Source organism: Scleropages formosus, chromosome 12 (assembly GCF_900964775.1).
Source record: "Scleropages formosus chromosome 12, fSclFor1.1, whole genome shotgun sequence".
Lineage (NCBI taxonomy): Eukaryota > Metazoa > Chordata > Actinopteri > Osteoglossiformes > Osteoglossidae > Scleropages > Scleropages formosus.
Window position 1 is genome coordinate 15,688,542 of NC_041817.1, and position 21,736 is coordinate 15,710,277.

Here is a 21,736-nt window from a genome sequence, read left to right on the forward strand (position 1 = left end):
TGAACGTTTATGCAGCATTTGGTCTCCATGTTTCACTAGAACAGTGCACACTGAGATCCCCCTTTTTCTTTCATCTCTTTCCCAGTAAGAGCAGCAGCGGGGCTAATCCCTTCTGTTTCCCAATGACTTCCTCTATCGAATTCCCGGCGAGCTCGCATTCCAGAAACAAGACGCCTTTTTTTATACCGTCAGCCTTATCATCTGGAATGTAAATGAGCTCTTACTCTGTGAGGCTCCACAGAGATCAAAGTGGGCACAGTAACCTTTGTGGGCCTACAGCTCTTCTGAGCCACTCGTTGGAGGACAAGGGAAGGTGCCAAGGGAGGCTGGGTGGGGGTGGGAGAATAGGGGGTTGTTGCATTGTTATCCATGGTGACACTCCAGGCACTGCAACAAGGCCAAGATCTCAATGGCCTACAATTCTCCATGTTACACGACTTCTACAAAATCCCTTGTAAGCAGTATCAGGGGAGGGGAGAGGAAGGGGTTTGGAGCTCCAAAGGGAGAACGTTTTTCCAGCACAGCGGGCTAGGTCATCTCCTTTTTTCGGGAAGGAGAGCGTCAGCATGCTAGCATCGTTTGGGGGCAGAGTGTTGGGTAAGGGGAACTCCATGGGGGTGGTGCATTAATCCTACAGCACCTTCACTGTGTGTGTGTTTGTGTGTCTGTGTTTGTGTGTGTTAGGAATCGTTATGCTTTTGTAGTGTGTTTAAATAAACAAATAACCTTCTAAATGAACAAGTCTCTACCAGTCTCAGCAGGGTCTGCAGAGACTACTAATCCCTAATTTTCTTTTCTGCAATGTCATTTGCTTGTGACTGATTTTAAAACTTACATAGTAAATAATTTAAAATGAAAATTAAGATGTAAATTAAAATGAAATTTTAGTGACATTTTAAATATTTCCTTCTTCTAACTTTGTTTTCTATTCTTTCATCTTAGATTTGTAAATTTGTGACTGAGAGACCTAATTAAAAAATTACCAAAGATTAGGTTTATTTACTTAATTTTTTTTCTATTTTACACAGAAATAAACCATTGGATTGTACATGTTTTTGCAAATGATGTGTTTATTTAAAAAAAAAAAAAAAGTCTTCATTATGAGTAGATGGATGTCAGATTGTCATTATGATTTTTCTTTTTTTTTTTTTTTTTTTTAGTTTACAGAGGGCACCGTGTTCGTAAGGGCTTCGCAGCACGGAGGGAAAGTGCTGGTCCTGCTCAGGATCCCCATTCAAAACCCAGTGGCAGTGACTACAAGGATGAGGGGTGAGTTCTTCATCCTCCTCAACCCCCCATGGGACTCATGAATGGAGCTTTTCTGCCTGCCTGCGTGTTTGTTTGTTTTTTGCCGCCCACAACGGTGAAAGACATGAAAGCCCCCACCCCGCTGGGAGGCCCCCCTGGAGCTCCATTCTTCCCTCCGATTTTTCATTCAGACTCGCATATACTGCAGATAGCCTGGACACCCCCGAAACCCCTCAATCCTTAACCACTAGCATAGACATGGGGAAACCATTGTCATGGACCAAGTCTTTTACCATACCTGTCACTCATATCACTTTTCAAAAGCCCAGCTTGTTTCCAAAATACCGTGTTTAAGGCTCTCCAGGATTCTCCCCCTCTTAGTTTCATCTGTTTAAAAAGCAAGATTTTGGAAATACAGTATAGGAATTTCACTGCTAAGGAAGCTCACTTTACTGTGAGCCTAGTTTGCATCACAGATGCATGAGGCAGAACAGAAGAGTGTGTTTATTTCTCATGTGCAGTAGTCTAGTATGCACAGCCTTACATGCTGTAATGGATTGAGATTGACCAAGATGTTTGCATAAACTGACAACATTTTTGTTTGTATATTTTTATGAGCCTTTTCTCTTCTGCAAGAAGTTTACCCTATTGAGACAGCTGGTAGTATAGTGGTTAGAGCTGCTATGTGTGGACCCAAAGGTTACAGGTTCAATTCCTAACTCCAGCTGTAGTACCCTGAATTGCTGAAGTGAAATTGCCCAGCTGTAGAAATTGGTAAGTAATTGTAAGGGTTGAAGCTTAACATTGTTAATTCCTTTAAAGAAAAGTGTCAGCTGAATGAATAAATGTCAATACAGTTGGAGTGTCTGACTGTCAGTGAATTAAAGTTAACTTTTATGATGCATTTAGAAGGAAAGCGACAGGGGATCTCAGTAAAATTCATGGAATGCCATAATAATGTCACTCCAGAATTCTCAGTTTATAATGTCTAAAAAATATACTTTTTTAAAACTTTTGAACTGTTTTAAATTTTCAAGAAAGTTGTAAATACTAAAACATTTTTTGGTTTTTAATGCAACCTCCTTTGTGGTTACTGGAAATACATACAGGAAATTCTTTAAAGACAAAATAGTTTCTCTATTTTTTTGGCAGAAATAACCACATTCCTTGTCTTGTGGGGTTGCTATGTTAAATATAAATGCTGGAACATCGGAAAGCCAAAGAGATGTTTCCTTCTGGCAGATGAACACAGGTTTACTGGTTCTCATGCTGACTTTGCTAATACAGCCCCATGTTCAAAAACCAAGAATATGGACCAAATTTCATCACAAATTGTCAGGTTCCTTCCTATTAGATTTGGTGTTGTAAACTATCAGACGAACAAGTTTTCCTCTGGGGTGTTGTGCAAGTTGACGGTTTTATTCTTGACTTCGGGTGATGTTTATAAAATTTTGTAATATGATTTTTACCTTCTCTCCATACACATGTGATAATTAAACCAAAATGTTCCTATTTACTTATCTGCTATTACCTTTCATTTGTTACAAAGCATGTTGATGCTGTGTTTTGTGATCTCTTTATGCGATCTTGCGTTTGAACCTCACAATCATCATACTTATAAATTTTAGTTAAAAAAAAAAAAAACCTGTAAATGTATTATTTTTAAACAAAACAGTTACGTGATATTAATAATTTTAAAGAGTTTAAATAACCGCAAGTTCTTTTGCAGATGTGACATAACCTACAAGAGTGACTCTCCTAGTGGTTATCAGCAAAAGAGCGTGGGAAAGGTGAGTCTCTGCTGTGGTGTAATTGTGCATTGGAGTTTTTAACCTGTGTACAAGTTTCCAGATGCCGGTTTACTTTCACAGAGCAGTAGCAGGTATGTGCGAACATGTAGTAATTCTGTACAGAGCACAGAAGTCCTTGAGACAAGAGATTCTGCTGGTTGCCAACTTCAGCCCTGTGGAGAGACGGGGTGGCACTGCGAATAAAGGAATCAAAAGGCTGGAAATTCACTGCTGAGAATAAATGCCCTCAGTTCCCCGAGGTGATTTGTCTTTGCGCTTCCCTCTCTACAGATGTTAGGCCCCCTTTTTTTAGTAAAGACCTGAGGTTCTTTGGTAGTTCTTTGATATCCTGCTCGAATTCAATATGTGAAATGGAAGAGTCACTCTGTGACTTGGAGCACATCACGCCCTTTGAAGTCTGATCCAATTTTTGCTGCTCACCATTTGATGTTGAAAGGATGAAATGAAGAAAACGTACAGTTTTTTTTTTTTTTTATATACTTTTTTTGCCAGTAACTCTGCTGAGCATATGTAAGATTAAAAAAGCCAAATCCTTTGGAGGATGTACTTAGAAATGTTAAGCAGATTAATACTTTCCTGTAACTCTTTTATTCAAATATAAAATTAAATATGAGAGGAAGTGTGCCTCTGCTGTTATTTTCGCCATGACAATGAAGTCGGTGTGCTGTGCCATGTGCAGAGGTAGAGGAAGAAGTTTATTTGCATGTGATTACAATTGCAAAACACGTTAATGGGCTTCTGTCAAAGAGACGAGCGATGTAGTGAGCTATGAATGCGTAAGCGTCTAATTCAGCTTTGACCATGAGCGGTTAGCCCTACTTTTAACTGCATAACTGTTTGTTGGTAGGATGACATTTAGGCTGTTGGCGGCTCTTTTACAGGTCAACCCTGGCGGTCAGCACAGGTTGGTTGAAGACAGAGGCCAGGATAAAGGCGGAACAGATGGCAGCGTAAAGCATGCTGGGGAAACTGTGCAAACACAGGACACTCATTGTACACAAGGTGAGGCCACGCAATGGTAAACAGCTGCACATAACTGTTGGGGAGGTCAAAGGACACCAGGTTATCATAAACCCGATAAGAACAGGTCCCTCTTCTGTCACTCAGACCTCCTGGCCTGTCCCCAATTTGCTTTTCTCACCACAACAGGCTGAAGGGTTGTGACTGGTCTCTTATTGGACTTTCTGATGACTTGAGCAGGCTTGTCGACCGGCTCTTGTGGTACGCTTTAAACTGTAACACCAGCACTCTGAAGTATTCCTCTTACTACACACTCAGCTGGCTACCATTGTAATGGCTCAGCAGCTGTGACAGTCTGGTATGACAACAGTGACATGAGAAATACACAAACCCTGATTTGCTGAGTATATGTTCGGTGTGTTTTTCCCTTCAGGCTCTGAATGGTATTAATGGCTGCCAGCAAGGTTCATTGCACTTAAGGTGCTGGGGGTTGTAGTCCGTCACCGTGAATGAGGAGAAGCAGGGTACCTTTGGCCTCCTAGTTAATGTCATTAGGAGTCGGGAGGTGAGAGACAGAGGTGGAGCAGCTTTTAGGAGCACAGCTGGGGATTATGGGAATTAGAGGTGATAATGTAACCCAGACAGGCCTCTGCAGCGGGTGCAGGATTAGTGTCAGCACTCCACAGCAGGTCTGGGTTAGATAGCGGTTAATGCGCTAATATGGGGTGTGAGTGACCCTCTCCCTGAGCCCCTCAGTTTAAGACTGCAGCTTGCTGTGTGAGTTGAGGAGTCACAACTCTGCCCCATTTTGTAGCATAGCATTGCACTGTCTTTGTGATTATGTGGAAAGGAAGCTATGAAAAATTAACCATAATGCTAAACACTGTAACCTTTTTTTATAGAAATCTGGAAATCTTCTGCTGAAGCTAGCTGGTCAAGTTAAGCAGCACTTTCCTAAAGTCTGGTTTGAGTTCTGGATAACTGTGACTGTTTTTAATTTTTAAAAAAAAAAATCCATACATTTTTCATATTATGTATGGATCCAGTTCTGTACAAAATGCATGCTGGTATCTGTGAAATTGTCCCTCTCAGTGTCCCAGTACCTGGGATTAGGGTCCTCATTGGTCAAATTCACTCCAGACAAAGCAGCAAGGTGTGCACCATAACTCCTCGTATCACAACCTGGCATCACCCACCCATCATTGAGAGGGGTCCAGGAAATTACCGGATGCTTTTCTCTAAAGCAACTTACATTGTTAAGCTACTTACAATTATTTACCCATTTGTACAGTTGAGTAATTTTTACTAGAGTAATTTTAAGGTAAGTACCTTGCTCAAGGGTGTTACAGCTGGAAATGAGACTCGAAACTATGACCTTTGGGTCCAAAAGCAGCAGCTCTAACCACTACACTACCAGCTACCCCTGAAAATACTGATCTATATTCTGTGATTGGCCAGAAGCTGTTTCAGGAATCAGGAGTTCTTCTGGGCTTGATGAATGTTAAGGTTCCTTACATGCATGGCTTCCTCAGTGGCTGTTCCATGTTACCCTTCTATGGCAAGGAAGTTTGTGGAATGCAAAAACTGCCCATGTTCCTTTAGTCCGGTGAGATAGCTGTGTCTCTTCCCTTTCTTGCTCACCTACAATCACCTTGGTTCCCTCCTGGGCTGTGGATGGAACTGGCTGAATAATGCTCTCCTAGAACATGTTGAACATCTCCCGATGAGACCGGCAACCCGTGGAGTGAAAAGAAACAGCTGGCTTGCAGCGTTCACATCGGGGGAGGGTTTGCGCCGGTGTTCAACCCTCCTGAATTGGAGTGGGTGTCATGCTTTGAGGGGGAGGCTGAAGAATTGTCTAATTGGCCACGACTAAAATTGGGAGAAAAAAGGGGGTAAAATGCATTTTAAAAAAGGTTATTTTCACGGGTCTGCTGGGGCTCCTGTGCCTGCGGAATGGTGCGCAGCAAGAGAAGATTAAAGCTTCAGTCTGAGTGAAGTCAGCGGAGGGCCTGTGTTTCATAGAGGGCCTGGAGGACAAGCCCCATGCTTTGGGCGCACACTTACCGTACCATCTTGTATGAAAGGAACCTTAGTATCCACCTAACCACCCCCCCACACACACCGCTCCATGGTCTGAGTGTCAGATTCAATACATGCTGATGGCAAGCCTGCAACTCCCACTCAGCCCAAAAAACATCCCAGTGTTAGGCTGAAAAGATCCCATTCCCAGTCACCTCCAGCTTCTCCGCCTGTCTCTTTAGCCTCAACTTTAATGCAAGGTGAAGAGGTTTCAGAAATAAGTTGTAAAAGAAGACACGTGCACTGCTAAACCGTCACCGGAAGCCTGCAGATAGGATCAGAGCGCTGCCACATACTCCTCAGTGTGGTAAACAGGATAGCGCCGGGGATCAGTCAGCGCTGACTTTATGATTTATGAAAGCCGAGCTGCTTATGTTAACAAGCTTTTTGAAGATTATGGTGGTGGTAAACACAAATGTCAGGAGGGAGGCGCTGATAAAGGGGAGGCACATCACTGAGGCCAATTAGGACCGTGTCAGGGAAGGCTTCCGCTCAACCTGGAAGGGGGAGAAGAGTGAATGCTAAAGGAACGGGGTAAATAAGAGCATTTTCAGCAGACTACTGTTTCACTCACTAACTAGGTAGTGTTTCTCTAACCTGAATCTCACACACTGTACGTGAGGCAGCTTGACATGTAGTAAGAAAATACATATGTTTGTTGCTGAATTTTTCTGTAAGTTATACCTCAACAGTTCTTCAGGTATTTTTAATGCTTTATAATGACATTTGTGTTTTGTCAGGAGAGAGAATTATTTCAAGAATTTCAGCTGTGTACTGTATATTTTGCTTAAATAATCTTTGTATGGTTACAGGGCTTTTTCTTATAAAGATTTTAAATGAATATGGGGTGCGGTGGTGCAGTGGGTTGGACCGGGTCCTGCTCTCTGGTGGGTCTGGGGTTCGAGTCCCGCTTGGGGTGCCTTGCAGCGGACTGGCGTCCCGTCCTGGGTGTGTCCCCTCCCCCTCTGGCCTTACGCCCTGTGTTACCGGGTCGGCTCCGGTTCCCCGTGACCCCGTATGGGACAAGCGGTTCAGAAAATGTGTGTGTGTGATTTTAAATGAGCGAATGTTTTATATAGGAAATCTGTTCATATTTCTTTTGGCTTCTCATTTTTTTCTACTACAGTATAGTTTACAAAACTCTTTATTAACTGCAATGATAAAATGCCTGTCAGAGAGGCCAAATCATCAAAAATGTGCCTTGAGTCTTATGTGATACACCTCTTAGAATGTGAATGTTTAATCGAGAACAGTGATAAGGAGTTGGTGTTGTTATCCTTGGGTTCACACACTCCTTCAGGTTTGAAACCAGAGCTGTATGGCTTATGATGGGGTTACACATAATGTCTGTGGTGCCATGTGGACTTCCAGATGTCCCCAAAAAAAACCAGATTAATTGATGCCAGACCTCTAACTGCTTCCATTGTTCCTATTCATTATTATATTTTGTTGCTAAGCACAGTCCTCTTATTTAACACTTAAAGTGTCACCAATTTACACACCTGGATATGTTTACTGGATCAATGAAGAGGTACTTACATGGATATTTACACAGTTTTTTCCCACCTATCCACTTATACCAGAAACTTGCATCTCCTGTGATTATGTTCAGTTCAAGTGTTTATTTTCAGTACAGTACATTGTGCCACTCACCCTGTTTGATCACAACATCCCATTTATAGACAGTACAAGACACTTATGTAGTGTGCCACATTTGCCTGTACGACCCCCCCATGCTTTGGACATGTAGTCGCACCCCTTTCTGTGGCTCTCAGACCTTTGATTTATGTGTCTGTCTTCAGCTGTATTCCCAACATAGTTTCAGTGTACAGTACATTTATAAGGTGTCAAGCGAGGAGATGAACAGGGTGAGTCGGAAGATTTAACCTTCACGGAACAAAAATTTGGTCCAGAGCAGGCCCGTAATCTTCTTAATACTGATGGGTGTGGTTAACCACTCATCCTTGTGGTTTCTCAGAAATTCACTCAAGTTCTTTTCTTGCCCATAAACAGTGCTACAGCTTGGCAGTTATTCATAGTGCCCTGAACAAGTGAGTGGCAATAATGAAATGGGCAGTTCTTGTTTCTTCCATTGTAATAATATTAATGAAATAAATTGCTGCAAATTACCAGAAGAAGGCTAGCTGTATAGAATTAACCATCTTCATGATTTTAGTCTGAACTCTAACAGTTGCAAAAGAGTTGGTTGTATTTTCTCCTTCTGACAACTGTGAAATAATATTATTCAGTAACAAGTACTCATGACACTGAGTTCCAGAAAAATGGTATGTAAAGCCATGAAATAGTTGGTATGTGTTAATACTGAATGCACAACTATTCAGTATAAACACATACCAAACAATATATGCTTTTTGAGGTCCATCATATGTTATGAGGGTGGCGCAGTGGCGCAGTGGTGCAGCTGGCTTGGCCGGGTGCTGCTCTCTGGCGAGTCTGGGGTTTGAGTCCCGCTTGGGGTCCCTTTTGATGGACTGGCATCCCCTCCCCCTCCAGCCTCATGCCCTGTGTTGCAGGGTTAGGCTCCGGTTCGCCATGACCCTGTGGTTTCAGACAGTGTGTGTATGTGTTATATTATATGACAGTTATTTCTTGCACTTTTCTAAGCCTATTTGTACCCTAGAATTTTTTTTGTAGATGGTCATTGTGGTCCATTCTAATATACAAATGACATCATCATTTGTCATTTACACTGGGCATTCCAGGATTTATTTATTGCATAGAATAAGTAAAGAAATCTTTGCAGGCTGTATTTTTTCTAAGCAGAAGTACAGGAAACAATCATAATCATTGTATTTAATGGTTGGAGCACCAAGGGGATCTAAAGTACTTTACTTCACCCGGTAGCTCATGTGATCCCTGAATTAAGCAAACATTGATACAGTGGTGCATATCCACCCATCCATTCAAATGCTCTGTTTGATTACTGTCTGCATTATTCAGCCCAGAGACCACTTGTACAAGTGTATATCCGCCTTCTTCCCACCCTGCTGGCGGTACGGATTTTCCGCCCTGAATCTGACAGGGGATTGGCATGGGACTGGGGAACGGTTTTAAGGATTTTTCCAGCATATGAAGGATTGGTGGGAAGGCCACCCTAACTCCACCATCAGTGGGGGATGATTGATTTCAATGTAAAAAAGGTTGTCAAGTACTAACATCCCTTTTCTGTTTCAGTATGAAACAGATGCAGGAACTGCCCTTCAAACTGTTATCTGGAGAACCTCCTGATTTTCCTTTTTTTTTTTTTCTCTCTCCCTCTTTTCTGGGGTGTCTTGTAATGCAAAGCACCTGGGCGATTATTTAACAGCAACGTCCCAAATGAAGACATTGGTCATAAATCATGGGACTCCTGAATAGCTCTGGGAACTCCTCTTGAAGTCTGACCTTTTTCAGTTCCTGTGTGTGTGTGTGTGTGTGTGTGTGTGTGTGTGTGTGTGTGTGTGTGTTTACAAGCTTGCAGATGTTCGTATGAATGTGTATTTACGTGTGTGAGTGAGGTCTGAGGCACACATGCTTCATTTAGACATCAAAGGGGTCCCGCTGATGATTTTTCCTTATAATCCATGCTTTTTGGTGCTTTGGCCTGCTCCATCTGAATAAACAAGACCCGAGTGGGTAGCGAAAGGTCTGGGAGAAGTCAGGTGATCCCAAGCACGTGGTCCACAAAGAGAAATCGATATGTCTCTCATTTATTCAGCTAAAATCCCTTTTAGCGGCTCTTTTATGTTGTTTCAGAGGCACATTCTGATTTTCAGGGGATTTAAAGCTAGTATTTAGAGACGCACTGCAAATCATCATGGCTCTTTGAAAATGAAAGAAGTACCTATCTTAAAAAGAATTGAGATCCTTTTTATCTAGAGATGCAAACATTTACAATATGTGCGTCTCCAGTGAAGAATAACAAACTCTGCCCTGATTTTCTTTTTTTAATCTGCTGCACTAAATCAATAAAGCATAAATAGAACATGGTGTCTGTGTTTTGCACGGGCTTGTATTCCTCGCTGTTGCAAGGTCTCAACTCACCAGCAGTGTTTGCTGGGCAGACAGAGCAGACTGCAGCCAGGACACATGCACGAGCCCCATCCATCTGGCTGGAAAGGCACACAGAGGGAGGGGGAGACGGCACTTTTTGGCAACCTAACGCTCATTGGGTATCTGGGAAAACAGCATCCCTCTGGGGGCAGGCTTAGATCAAATGGCAGCGATTTCCCGCCAAACAGAGGTTCAAACAGAGATCCTGACCTGTGCTGTGATCACCCGTGCTTTAGCAGTACGGGGTTGGGCCTGCATTCTGCTGAGCAGAATTCCAGAAGTTGGGGGGCCGGATTGAGCTTGGCTGCCTTCAGGTTTTACCTTAGTATTTCCACCTGCACATAAAACAAAAAGTTACCATTGAGTCCAGTGTTTTGCTTAATATGGAGTTAGACTAGTAGATTAGCAGTGTTAATAGACAGTAAAATGCATTTTGAGGGAAGTCATTTTCATATTGATCGTAAAACTGTATGACAGCTTTACTGTGGTGCTGTCACATGCACCCAGCCCGCACCTGCCTCTCATCAAGGCGGCAGGGGTTAAAAGGACCGGGAGTCCATGGCTGATTGTGGAACCTCTCACGACCAACCGCAACTTCAGTCTCTCCGGCAATTCCCGTCCGTTCTATGTCCTGCTCTCCTGGCTTCTGACCTTGCTTCGTTTCAGACTCAGTGCACCATAGTAAGTGGGGATTGTGTCAGCGATACAGTTTCAGATAGTCATAGAAATTCTGCCCAGAGTGTCACATGACCTGAAGTGTGTACATTTATTTAGCATAGAGGTGATTCTATTGGGCAGATTTTCAATGGGCAGAATTAAACAGACGACCTACGCGTTGCACACACTGATCTTAAAAATTGTGTATATTTGTTAAAACTGTAAGCATTATGTCTTTGCTTAGAAGACTATATTGCCCAATGGAAGATTCCTAGTTCTTTATGTAACTGAATATCTTGAAACAGTACAGGTTGTATATCGTGCAATTCAAGTGTCCTTTCAAAAGAAGGCTTGCTCACTAAGTTGGAACTTCTTGGAAAAAACTTCCATAAACGGTTAAACAATCTAGGTTTACCTCTAAAGTCGGAAATTCGTTGATCTAGCTTTAAAACAGACTTAACTCAGAGGCGTCCTGTGATTCTGTGTACAAACTGTTTTCTTTTAACTTCATCAGAGAAAAACTAGTTTGAAAGAAAGCTTGTGTTTGAATAATGTTTAGGTCAATGCAAACATAAGTGAATTTTTTATAGAGAGTAAAATCACACTACAGGCAGTCCCCGGGTGACGAATGTCCGACTTACGTACAACCTGTACAAACCACCCCCTTACTGACCGGAAGTTAATTTTTTGTCACCCTTAAGTAACAGTCAAATAAAAACTTCATAATTAAGCCTATTACATTCAAAATTAGACTTGCATACAATGATTTGTAATAACAAACGGGTGCTACTTTGCGACCCGCATCAAAACATGGCACATCTACAGCTGTTCGTCAGCTTGTGGGTGGGGTGCGTGAGCCCAAGGTAGGACAAAGACTTCTTTCTTGTCAGTGGGACCATGTTGCTGTTAACAGTGACTTGTGTGTTTTGGCTTTTAATTTTTTTTGTTTTTACCCTCCTAACCATGGCACCAAAGTGTAAATATGATGCAAGTGATGGTGATACATCCAAGAAAAGGAAAACGATGACAATTGAAACTAAAGCGGAAATAATAAAGCGATTGGTAAAAGGTGAAACTCCAACGAACATTGGAAAAGCGAACATTAAAGTTTCTTTCATGTTTTGCACCCATGCACACACTCACACTCTCTCTGTTGTAAATGCTTTAGTTGTCACGACCACGCCCCGCACTTCAACCAGCAGCTTCAATCGGAGCACTCTACTATAAAAGACACTTCTCAAACTCTTCCCAGTTGCGGAATCTCACTCGAGACAACCGTCCCTTCTGCGTTCTCAGACCTACCTCACTTTGCTCTTCCAAGTCCTGTACCTCATCGTTCCCCAGTCCGATTCCACATCTCTTTGATAATGACCGCCCACCTTGTCTCTCAACCATGATTTTGGATCCTTGCCTCTGTTAGTTCACCTGTCCCTGACCACGAGAATACGTCTAGTCCTTTGATTCTGAATAAACGATCCTGCACTTGGGTCCAGCCTTCTCTGTCCTCTGTTCATTATAACAGTAGGAACATTTATTATCTCTTTCTATGTCTCTCTACCCTAAATAATACTGCAGTTACATTTATTATTATTATTATTATTATTATTATTATTATTATAATACCCACCATACCTAACTGTTCCGACTTAGATCAAAATCCAACTTAGACAGGCTGAGGACATGGAATTTGTTCGTAATCTGGGGATTACCTGTACATTAGATATTGTGTGCTTGAAGATGAAATGTGTTTACTTTAAAAGTGTGCTAGACTATAATAGTAATATGGATTTTAATAGCAAAACAAATTTTCTTAAAAGAGTTTCTTGCCAGTATTGTTTTCCGTTGGGTTTATCATTGCATCGATTATTGACACATGGTCAGTGGGAAAACTTTGCACAATTTCAGAATTTCTGTGTTACTGGCATCAAACAGTTTTGTGAAACTGGTGTAGCATGAGCTCATATCTGAGGTGTATTTCTTGTTAAGTGCCATGAAATCTGTGTTCACTCTTTGCCATCATGTCAATGAAGCGGCTCCAGAAACTTCTGTCCTCCACTTGTGTCCTTAGTGTTGGAAGGGTTGCATCCATTGTCACTGTGATTGAGTCTATACTTCTGGTATCATGTCATCCTCTTCTACCTACTACTTCCCAAGCATTACAGTGTTTTTGAGAGGGTTTCTGAGGCTTCTAATCATATGTCCATGGTACAATAACCTCAGTCTCATCATTTGTACTTCTGATGAGGGTGCTGGCCTGATTTGATCCAATATCCATCTGTTTGTTTTGCTGGTGTCTGGAAATGTCTCCTCCAGACCCCACTTCAAAGGAGTCTATTTTTCCTTCTTGTTTTTTAAAGTCCAGCTTTCACATCCATGTAGCCTCATAGAAAATGTCATTGCTTGAACAATTCTAATCTTTGTTCATATGGATGAATTGTAATTAAGTAAAATGTGGACTTGAATGTAAACCTTCATTATAAACTAAGGTGCAAAAGGAATCTTTGTTCGTGGCCATCAGGAATAATTATAGATTTTTGTGAGCTTTGATTTGATCTCAGGAGAATAGCATAGTTGCTTACCAAGCCAGATTCACACATCATTAGCTACTCTCTGGTCAGTTTGAGGTGTTGTTTCATTTCTATCTTTTACCAAAATAATTTTTATTTCTTTCCATAAACCATTAAGCTTCTAAGGGTGAACTGACCACAATACATAATTCTTTAGATGTTTTCCAGTATTGTTTAGAATTTACTATTAGTGTTTCTGAAAAGTTAAGAAGAAACTCACAGAATCTGTGGTTTTCTTGCTGTTCATCTGCAGCCTCCTGTCATAAATTGATGAACAATGTATATTTTGAGACATTTTTATGTTAAGTGTGAAATTTCTAAACATTGATGAAGTTCCCCTAAAGTAATAGGTCTCTCCCTAGAAAACCAATATATTAAAACTGTGGTCTGCTTGCACAGTAACTGGTTTAGGCACAACAATAGTTACCTATTTTCAACATTTGTTGAAGCTGGATTTTTGTTGTTTAAACAACAATAACTAAGGGATAGTAGTTAACCCTATACTATGTTTTTGTGATGGGCTGACTTAACCTAAAACTGAAAAACTATTAAAACTTCCCAGCATCTATAACATGCATGTAAAGTGTCATCTTAGGCTGACTTACGTCACCTTCCACCAAAACGGATAAATCTGTGCCATGCTATGTAGTATAATATGTATAGGCTAACATTTGTCACTTGAGGCCTGCTTACAGATGTGTAACCCTCAGTGAGGAACAGATAGCAGAGATGGCTGCAGGTTTGAGCTCCTGTTCTGGGGGTGCCATTACCGTGTCACAAGTTAATTTAATTGAGCTGGATCTTATGAGAGCAAGCAGGGCTTTGATGCTGTCAAGTTCCATTTGAGGGATTAGACCCACTGGTACCAGGGCATGCGGGGATGTTCACAGCAAAGCTCTGGCCCAGGAGCTCCGCTGGCTTCTGCACTGTGCCGTCGCAGAGTGTCAATCGCTTATTCCTCTCACTCAGGTGTCAGCCCATCTCCTGGCATGGAGTTGCAGGTGTAAGAGACCCAGGTGCCAGTGGATACTGGCAGCTTTGTGTCTGATGGGTGCTGCTGTCCTCGCAGTAGGGACGATGTGTGTGTGTGTGTTTCCCTCTCTCTCTCTCTCTCTCTAATACACACACACTCGCTCTAGGTCAAACGCTCAAGTGTCAGCAGCGCCTCCCGCGCCGGCGGGGGCAGCAACCCAAGCTGCTCAACAGCCCCGAGGACAGCCTGTACTACAACCAGCTCAGTGTGAGTTTGGGCGCAAGGCCCACAGTGTTCTTTGTCCCACTTTGTCTTCCCACAGATAATGCAATTATAGCTACCTGTGCCAGGCCCCCGAGCCCCGCCCCCGAGCCCCACCCCCACGCTCCTCTGCCTCTTGTCCTGAACATGTGCTTACGTTCTTTATCTGTTGCTTTCATGTCAGGATGTCTGCCTTCACGGTGAATAATTGATGTGGTTTATCAAAGCGGAGCAAGATGCAGGCTTCATCAGGCTCACTCGAGCCCTTTGATCAGAAAAAAAAATTATGCTGTGACTTCTGATATTATCAGCATCTGCTCGCATTCAACACAAAATCACTTTGAATTAAAAATTAATGACTCGCTGCTCATCTTTTGACTGCATGCTCTTGGCCCTTTTCACAGAGGACTCTGGATTGCCAGGGGAGCAAGAGGAAGCCCAGAAAACTTGGGTAAATAGCTGCTTTCCTACTTTCAGCTACTATAAACAGAGCAGGCCTTTTGTGGTGTTAAAGATTCCTGTGAACTCTAGAAATGGGGTGGAAAAACAAGGTTTTTATTTTTTATCGTGGGGTGGTGGGCTGGCTGATGGGTGGGGTAGTATGTGGGGAGGTGGTATTGGATGTAAATTGAGTGTCAAAAGAACTAGGCCTTTTATGAGGCCCTTTGAATTTTTCCAGAGGTGGTATTAAGGCATTAAAGCCGTCCAAAATCTAACTGTTTGAGTCCCGACCCCTATTTGTAAATGAAAGCCTGCTTTAGACCGATAGGCTAAGGGAAGAAGAAAGTGTTTTAATTGTTTGCTGCTTTATCCATGTACACCATCATCCCTTTGAATTAAGGGATTAACATGTACAAGTTTTCTAATTAAAGGAAAATACCACGCTGTCACGGTCCTCTTCAGCTGAAACAGCTTCTCCCTCACTCTGTCTCTTCCTCCTCCTCCTCCTCCTCTCCCTCTTTCTCACTGGCTGTCATTCATCACAGCCAAATCAAAGTGCTGGACGGAGAGGATGAGTACTACAAATTACTGTCAGCTGTGGATTCCATCCCTGAGGAAAGCAGTACCATTGGCCCCCCTCCCACCATGTCAAGAGGGCCAGTCGTCACTCAGAGCTGAGACTAACAGCTCCTGTCAGCCAGTAAGGGTCTGCCATCACCTGTCAAACAGTAACAGGGACTCGGGGCGGCGGGGGGACACTAAGAATATGATTGCTGCACTTATTAATAAGAATTCTCTCACACTACTGTTACTAGAATCACCAGCAGTGTTACAGGCTGAATGTTAAGGAACACCAGAATTTTTAGTTTTCAACAAATATCCTTTGATGTTTCTTGTTTTTTTGTTTTCACTGACTGTATTATGGGGGGGTGCGGTGGTGCAGCAGGTTTGACCGGATCCTGCTCTCTGGTGGGTCTGGGCTTTGAGTCCCACTTGGGGTGCCTTGCGACGGACTGGCGTTCCGTCCTGGGTGTGTCCCCTCCCCCTCCCCCTCCCCCTCCCCCTCCAGCCTTATGCCCTGTGTTGCCAGGTTAGGTGCCAGGTTAGGCTCTGGCTTGCCATAACCTCGCTCAGGACAAGCGGTTTTAGACAATGTGTGTGTGTGTGTGTGTGTGTGTGTGTGTGTATTATAGGGTTTCCTTCCACAGTCCAAAAATCTTTTTCAGCTGAATTTGTGACTTTAGAGTGCCCTTAGTGTGTATGGGTAAATGAATGTGTGTCATTGGCCTGCAATGGACTGTTGTCCCAACCAGAGCATATTCTGTCTCAAAGTCTGTGCTTCCAGAATAGGCTATGTACCACTATGAGCCTCCATTGGATAAGTGGTTATCGATAATCAATGCTTGAATGGATAATATGTTATTAAACCATACTGTTTGAAAGAATAGAGAAAACTTCTGAACTAAAGAAGGAAAAATAATAATGATGATGATGACAACAATGGAACCGTTTTCTTGTCACTGAATGCTCCACAAAGTTAGTTTTGTTTTCACCCAGGTGAAATCCGAACATTTACATTTACTTCCTGTGACATGTCAGTATTTGCTTTGCTGGTATAATCATCCATAACACTGGGATGGGGGACACTCCATTATTTCCCAGAATTTAGCAGTTGTGTATAGGGGTGCATCCAACTGTTCACAGCAAAATGTACACTTCCTTCTCCCTGTCAGAACATGCAGAACGAGCTTTGCTAGAGCTTATCGCTCATCTCCTCCCATCTGTCTTTGATCGCCTTAAAATGCCTGAACCGGAGCGTACGCATCAACTAAACGTTTTCTCTGAAAAACATAAACAGGACAGCTGTTATATTGTTTCTTACAAATGTAACAACATTGCATATTTGGGGAGTGAAAAAGGGGTATGATGTAAGTGATATACAAGGCGTTCTTTTCTCTTCTGAATCCTGGTGACTCCTGCTTTCTGTTAAAAAAAAAAAAAAAAAAAAAGAGGAAAAAAAGGCCTGTGGTCTACAACCATCTTACCATTGTTGTTTCCAACGAAATATAATAGCAGCTCTCTGAACAGTGACTGTTGATATCAATTGTAAAAGCTTTGCAGGAAAGTGGAGGTCGCCTATATTTTTGTGGTGATGTATAAATTGGGTGAGGTGGCCTGACTGAGGTGAGGTGGTACGTTCATATTGTTGTTGTTTCTTTGGCCTTTAAAGTGCAGCCTTAAGCGGCCATTAAAACACATTAACCCACTACTGTTGTTGTGAACCTTCTTTTGAGCCCTTTGAAGGCTTGTCATATAAAAGACAGACAGTGTGAAGGGTCGGGGTTGTTGCTGGATGCCTCCAGGGCACGCAGTAATAGAATCCCGTCAGGCCAGATCATACCCAATAGCTGGACAGGTGTTATGCGCTTTCATCAGGGTCACGCTCCTCGGAATGAGTCATACGTTGTGTAGCGTGACCGTTATTGTGGTTTGCCTGGATCTGCCTGGGAGACTCCATCACTATGATGCTCCCTTTACGGTGCCATTCTTTTTCAGCAAAAATTATTGCACTGAAGAATCATACAGGGCTTATACTGTATGTGGGTGTTCCATCCTCAACTTATATTTTGAATAAGGTGAATGAATAAACAGATCATAGAACGACAGATTATTGAAGAAAGGTATTTTGTAACGTCTAAACTTTGCCAGCGATAAGTTTAGTACTGCTATGTCATAAGAACTCAGTGGCAGCAACCCCCTCTGTACTTCTCAAGAAACATCATGCTGAAAAGGAATTACAGAAACGATCAAGATGTAGGAAGAACAGAGCTTTGAATTCTGAAAAAAAGGAACATTTGTAAATCTCAAGAACATTTCCAGAGTAATGTTGCGTCTTTATGCACCGCATGCTACGTAGAAGAAACAGGTGCTGTTTTCAACTTGTTTATTGTGTAATTTTCACCCCATTCGCTGTGCAATGTCTTAATGAGCTGTGAATCTGCATTCATAAATTCACGTGTGAATCCCTGAGCACTCAGTGCATTAAAGAAATCAATACAGTGTTAGGGAATGGAATGCTTTTAGAATTCATGCAATACCCATGAATTTTACTTTCCTGCCAGTTACACTGCGGCATGTAACTGGTGCCGCATTATGTCCTATTGAAATATTTTATAAAGTTGTTTCTGGGTTAAATTAATTACTGCTACTGCGGTTACTGTACTTCAGGCAATACCTTTATGAGGAGCCCTGAGGACTGAACTTTTTTCGAGGAGGTCTCTTCTATGTCCACTTACATTGGACCCTCCTTGAAAGAAGCCATTAAAATTCTTTGTTCTCTGAAGATGTGGTGGGAAGGTCGGTCTAGTAAGTTTGTTGACCTGTTTTTTGCCCCCCTTTCTTTTCAATTTGCATATCATTTCCCGCATATCTCTTTGTTGACACCTCAGGGGCTGTGAGATTTTGATCTTAATGGCAAAAGTGGGGTGATGGGACTGAGGATCTCTTCATTTTCAGAATTTCACACGAAGCCAAGACAATAGGATGTTGCCTATTTGAACTTTGTGTTCGTGCTATTTTGTTTGATTTATTAAGCGGGAAAGCGAACGCAGATGCCACGGTCAGATACTTGTGCCGAAGGTCATTAGTTCTACAAACAAGCTTTAATTGATAAAATAAGCTTACTGTAGCTGAATACATACTGACTACGGCATTTTCCATCGCAGGACACCAGTACGAAGATGTATAGTAGAGAAGTACAAGGGTCCTTTGTGTTTGTGTTTATGTTGCTGTCCTCATGGATGGCTGCTGTGCCACCTCAGCCGATAAGCCAGTAATTAGCGTATTCCTTGCATGTTTTCCTCCCTGCGGAGGGCATGTTTTTTCCTCTGAAGAGCAGTCCAACGTAAAATAGGCCACTGCGGCACCCCGGAGTGCATCTTAAAAGTGAACTTAGTGTATAAAATGCGATCGTACTCCCCAGACAGTTTCAGCCCTGTTTTTGCCACGCAAAGCAAATTCTGCCAAGATCCCCCAGTTTTAATAAGTAGTGATGTAAGGAGAAGTTGCAAAGGTTTCATCACTCTCCACTTTCTGTCAGATGAAGAAGCCCCGGACCACCACCTGTGTACAGAGGGCCAGGCATCGTTTTGTTTGTTTGTTTGTTTGTTTGTTTGTTTGTTCTTTGTGTGCTGGAGGACCAAGTCACTGTGACAGCAAATGACAAGAGACTTAAACTCGAATGCTACTGGTTTAGGCTTCCTTGGCAAGGTATCGAATCAAATTGCCTAAAATAAAGAATGTTAAACTACATAAATGGGTAACAAGTTGCTTTGAAGTGAAGCGATAAAATAAATAATAATGGAAGCAGGGTTCGGTGGACCGTGAAGCAGAATCGCAGTGGATGCTCTGGGGTGGAATTGCAGGTCTGCCACCTGCTCGGCCGAATGTCGTTTTTGAGCTCGCGCTGCCTTTCTGGTCGTCCGCAGTACGTCCGGTGTGTGCATCTGGAACAAGAGAACCTGCCTTTTTAGCTGGCTCGCGTTACTCTCAAGGGATGTCAGTCCTGCCTTTTGCTCCCAAAAGTGTGTCTTAATGAAAAGTGTCTGAGGTTTGAGAAAGTCCCGTACGGAACTGTGTGTGTGCAGAGCCCTGGCAGCCTCCGCTCGAGCCCTCGCAAACGATAAAAATGTGTATCTTTACCGGAACACACTCGCTTTTATTAGTACTCATATCTGACTTCAAAGAGGAAAACATGCGTTCGCTTCCATTGTCCCCATTTCTATATCCTAGGAGTTCAAAGGCAGGTGTCTGAATGGTGATGTTTTAGGTGCAGTCCTTTCAGACTTCTGCCTGGTTTAATGCAGGTAACGTGCTTTCGAAATGCAGACATTTGGTGCGCTTTGTGCCATTCCAGCGAGGAGTTTAACAGATGAATGGAAATGGTGTAGGTACAATAAAACAGCCACTTCAATCACATGTAAATGCCCCATGAGCTGCCTCGCTTGCTGCCTTTCTCATCTTTGTGTATTTTTGGGGTGATCATCCCAAATTTTGTCCCCCGCTTTCTGCAGACTAAGTGTTGCCGCAGTAAATTCACGAGCTCGACGTTGTGATTCCGCCAGCGGCCTAAAGATTGACGTGGGGTGAGGTGGGGGGGGGAACGGGACGCGCTTAAACGTCAAACAGATGTCAGGATCGGTGGAGAAGAAATAAAAACCCTTCTCTACAGAGTGCATTAATAAAGAAGTTGGTTGGGGGGAGAGGTGGAGAGAAAGTGAGGACTGCAGGATGAAAGAGATAAAAGAAGGTGTTGGACACGCACATCAAAGGGCCCCTTAATGACGAGGGATGCCATTAGAGTTCCGGTGCCTTCTCCACAGCTTCCTAACACCTGCCGTTTGTTGGTGGCCCAGCAACTCTTCACACGGCTCAAATGCCCACATTTGCATTCGCACAAAGTGCGCACAAGAAAGAGCCGAGAAACTTTCAAAGCCCTTTTTTTTAAGTTTTTCCTTTTCCTTCTTATTCTTTTTCCCAATCTGCATAATGAATGAAGGTTCTAGCCGGTACTTTTACTTTCAGCGCGCGTGTGTAGGGAAATCCGTGCGCTCATTGCCACTTTGTGCAGGGCGCTGCTGCCGAGACGTGCAGAATTCTCAGCAGTGAAAAACGAAGCATGTGAAACACACTTTACAGATAAATTATTCCTTCTAACAGAAGGGTGTTTTGTTGGAATACTTGGCGTGGCAAGTAATGTAACCTGTTTTGTTGTGGACCCAGCGCTTCTGGCCCACGTGGCTGGATGGTTGGACCAGCTGCCACTGACGAAAGGTGGGATCGCTACCCATCTGCTATATTCTCTCTTTTTCTTTGGCCTCTTTGGATTGGAGGACTGGGAAATGAGGTATAGAGGCCACAGAAACATCATTCATCAGTGAAAATCAAGAAAATATATAAATACATCTGAGGGAGGACTGGATGCAAGGAGAGAAAAAATCCATTTAAGGCAAGGTCATTTCAGAATTCGCTATTTGCAACCATGTTAGAATTTTTGCAGGTATTCTCATCTTATTTGTCATAGTTTTAGAGTCAAATACTGCATAAACATTTAGGGTGCAGGTGTGGTGTCTGTGTCCTGCCTTGTCTCCTTCGACTCTGGAATACATTCTGTGTAACTGATCCCATGTTGCAGTAACCGGTTACTGAAAATGGAAGCTAGAAATATTAAAATGTTGTTGTTGTACTTGTATGTATTATCGTAGCAGTCTGAGCATCTTGTTCAAGCCTTAACAGTCAAGCTCTTCTGAAACAAACTTTCTTCTGACAAATATTCTAGTTAGCTATCCACTAGATTACACAGCTCTACTGTGCTTTACTGTAAGTTCAAAAGCCTGAAGCAACTTGTGTACTTTCAACTTCTATATATTATATTTATCACTTTATTTAGCTGGGTGAATCATCAGATGTAACATTGTTACAAGCTGATACTATAACTTTTTTCCACTTAATTTTCCATTATTTTATCTGGCTATCTATTTGATATTTAACCTCATTGGTCAAAAAAATAAATAAATAAAATTATCTGGTGTATAAAAAGTATATGCAATTTTCATTTTATTCACTACAACTCCTGATCATTACTACCAAAATGGATAACTGGTGCTCTGTCTTCACTGATGCAC

The 21,736-nt window shown here is 42.5% G+C and overlaps 1 protein-coding gene across 1 annotated transcript in view; it reads left to right on the top strand.

Moving 5' to 3' along the window:
• The window catches only part of myo3b (myosin IIIB), a 51,496-nt gene that overhangs the window by 27,312 nt on the left and 2,448 nt on the right, over positions 1 to 21,736 (top strand). Inside the window, exons 18-23 of the mRNA XM_029256584.1 lie at positions 1,161 to 1,269; positions 2,978 to 3,038; positions 3,941 to 4,061; positions 14,518 to 14,618; positions 15,017 to 15,063; positions 15,599 to 15,753. Coding sequence (XP_029112417.1) covers positions 1,161 to 1,269; positions 2,978 to 3,038; positions 3,941 to 4,061; positions 14,518 to 14,618; positions 15,017 to 15,063; positions 15,599 to 15,731 — 572 coding nt within the window. The 3' untranslated portion in view covers positions 15,732 to 15,753. The remainder of the gene's footprint in view (positions 1 to 1,160; positions 1,270 to 2,977; positions 3,039 to 3,940; positions 4,062 to 14,517; positions 14,619 to 15,016; positions 15,064 to 15,598; positions 15,754 to 21,736) is intronic.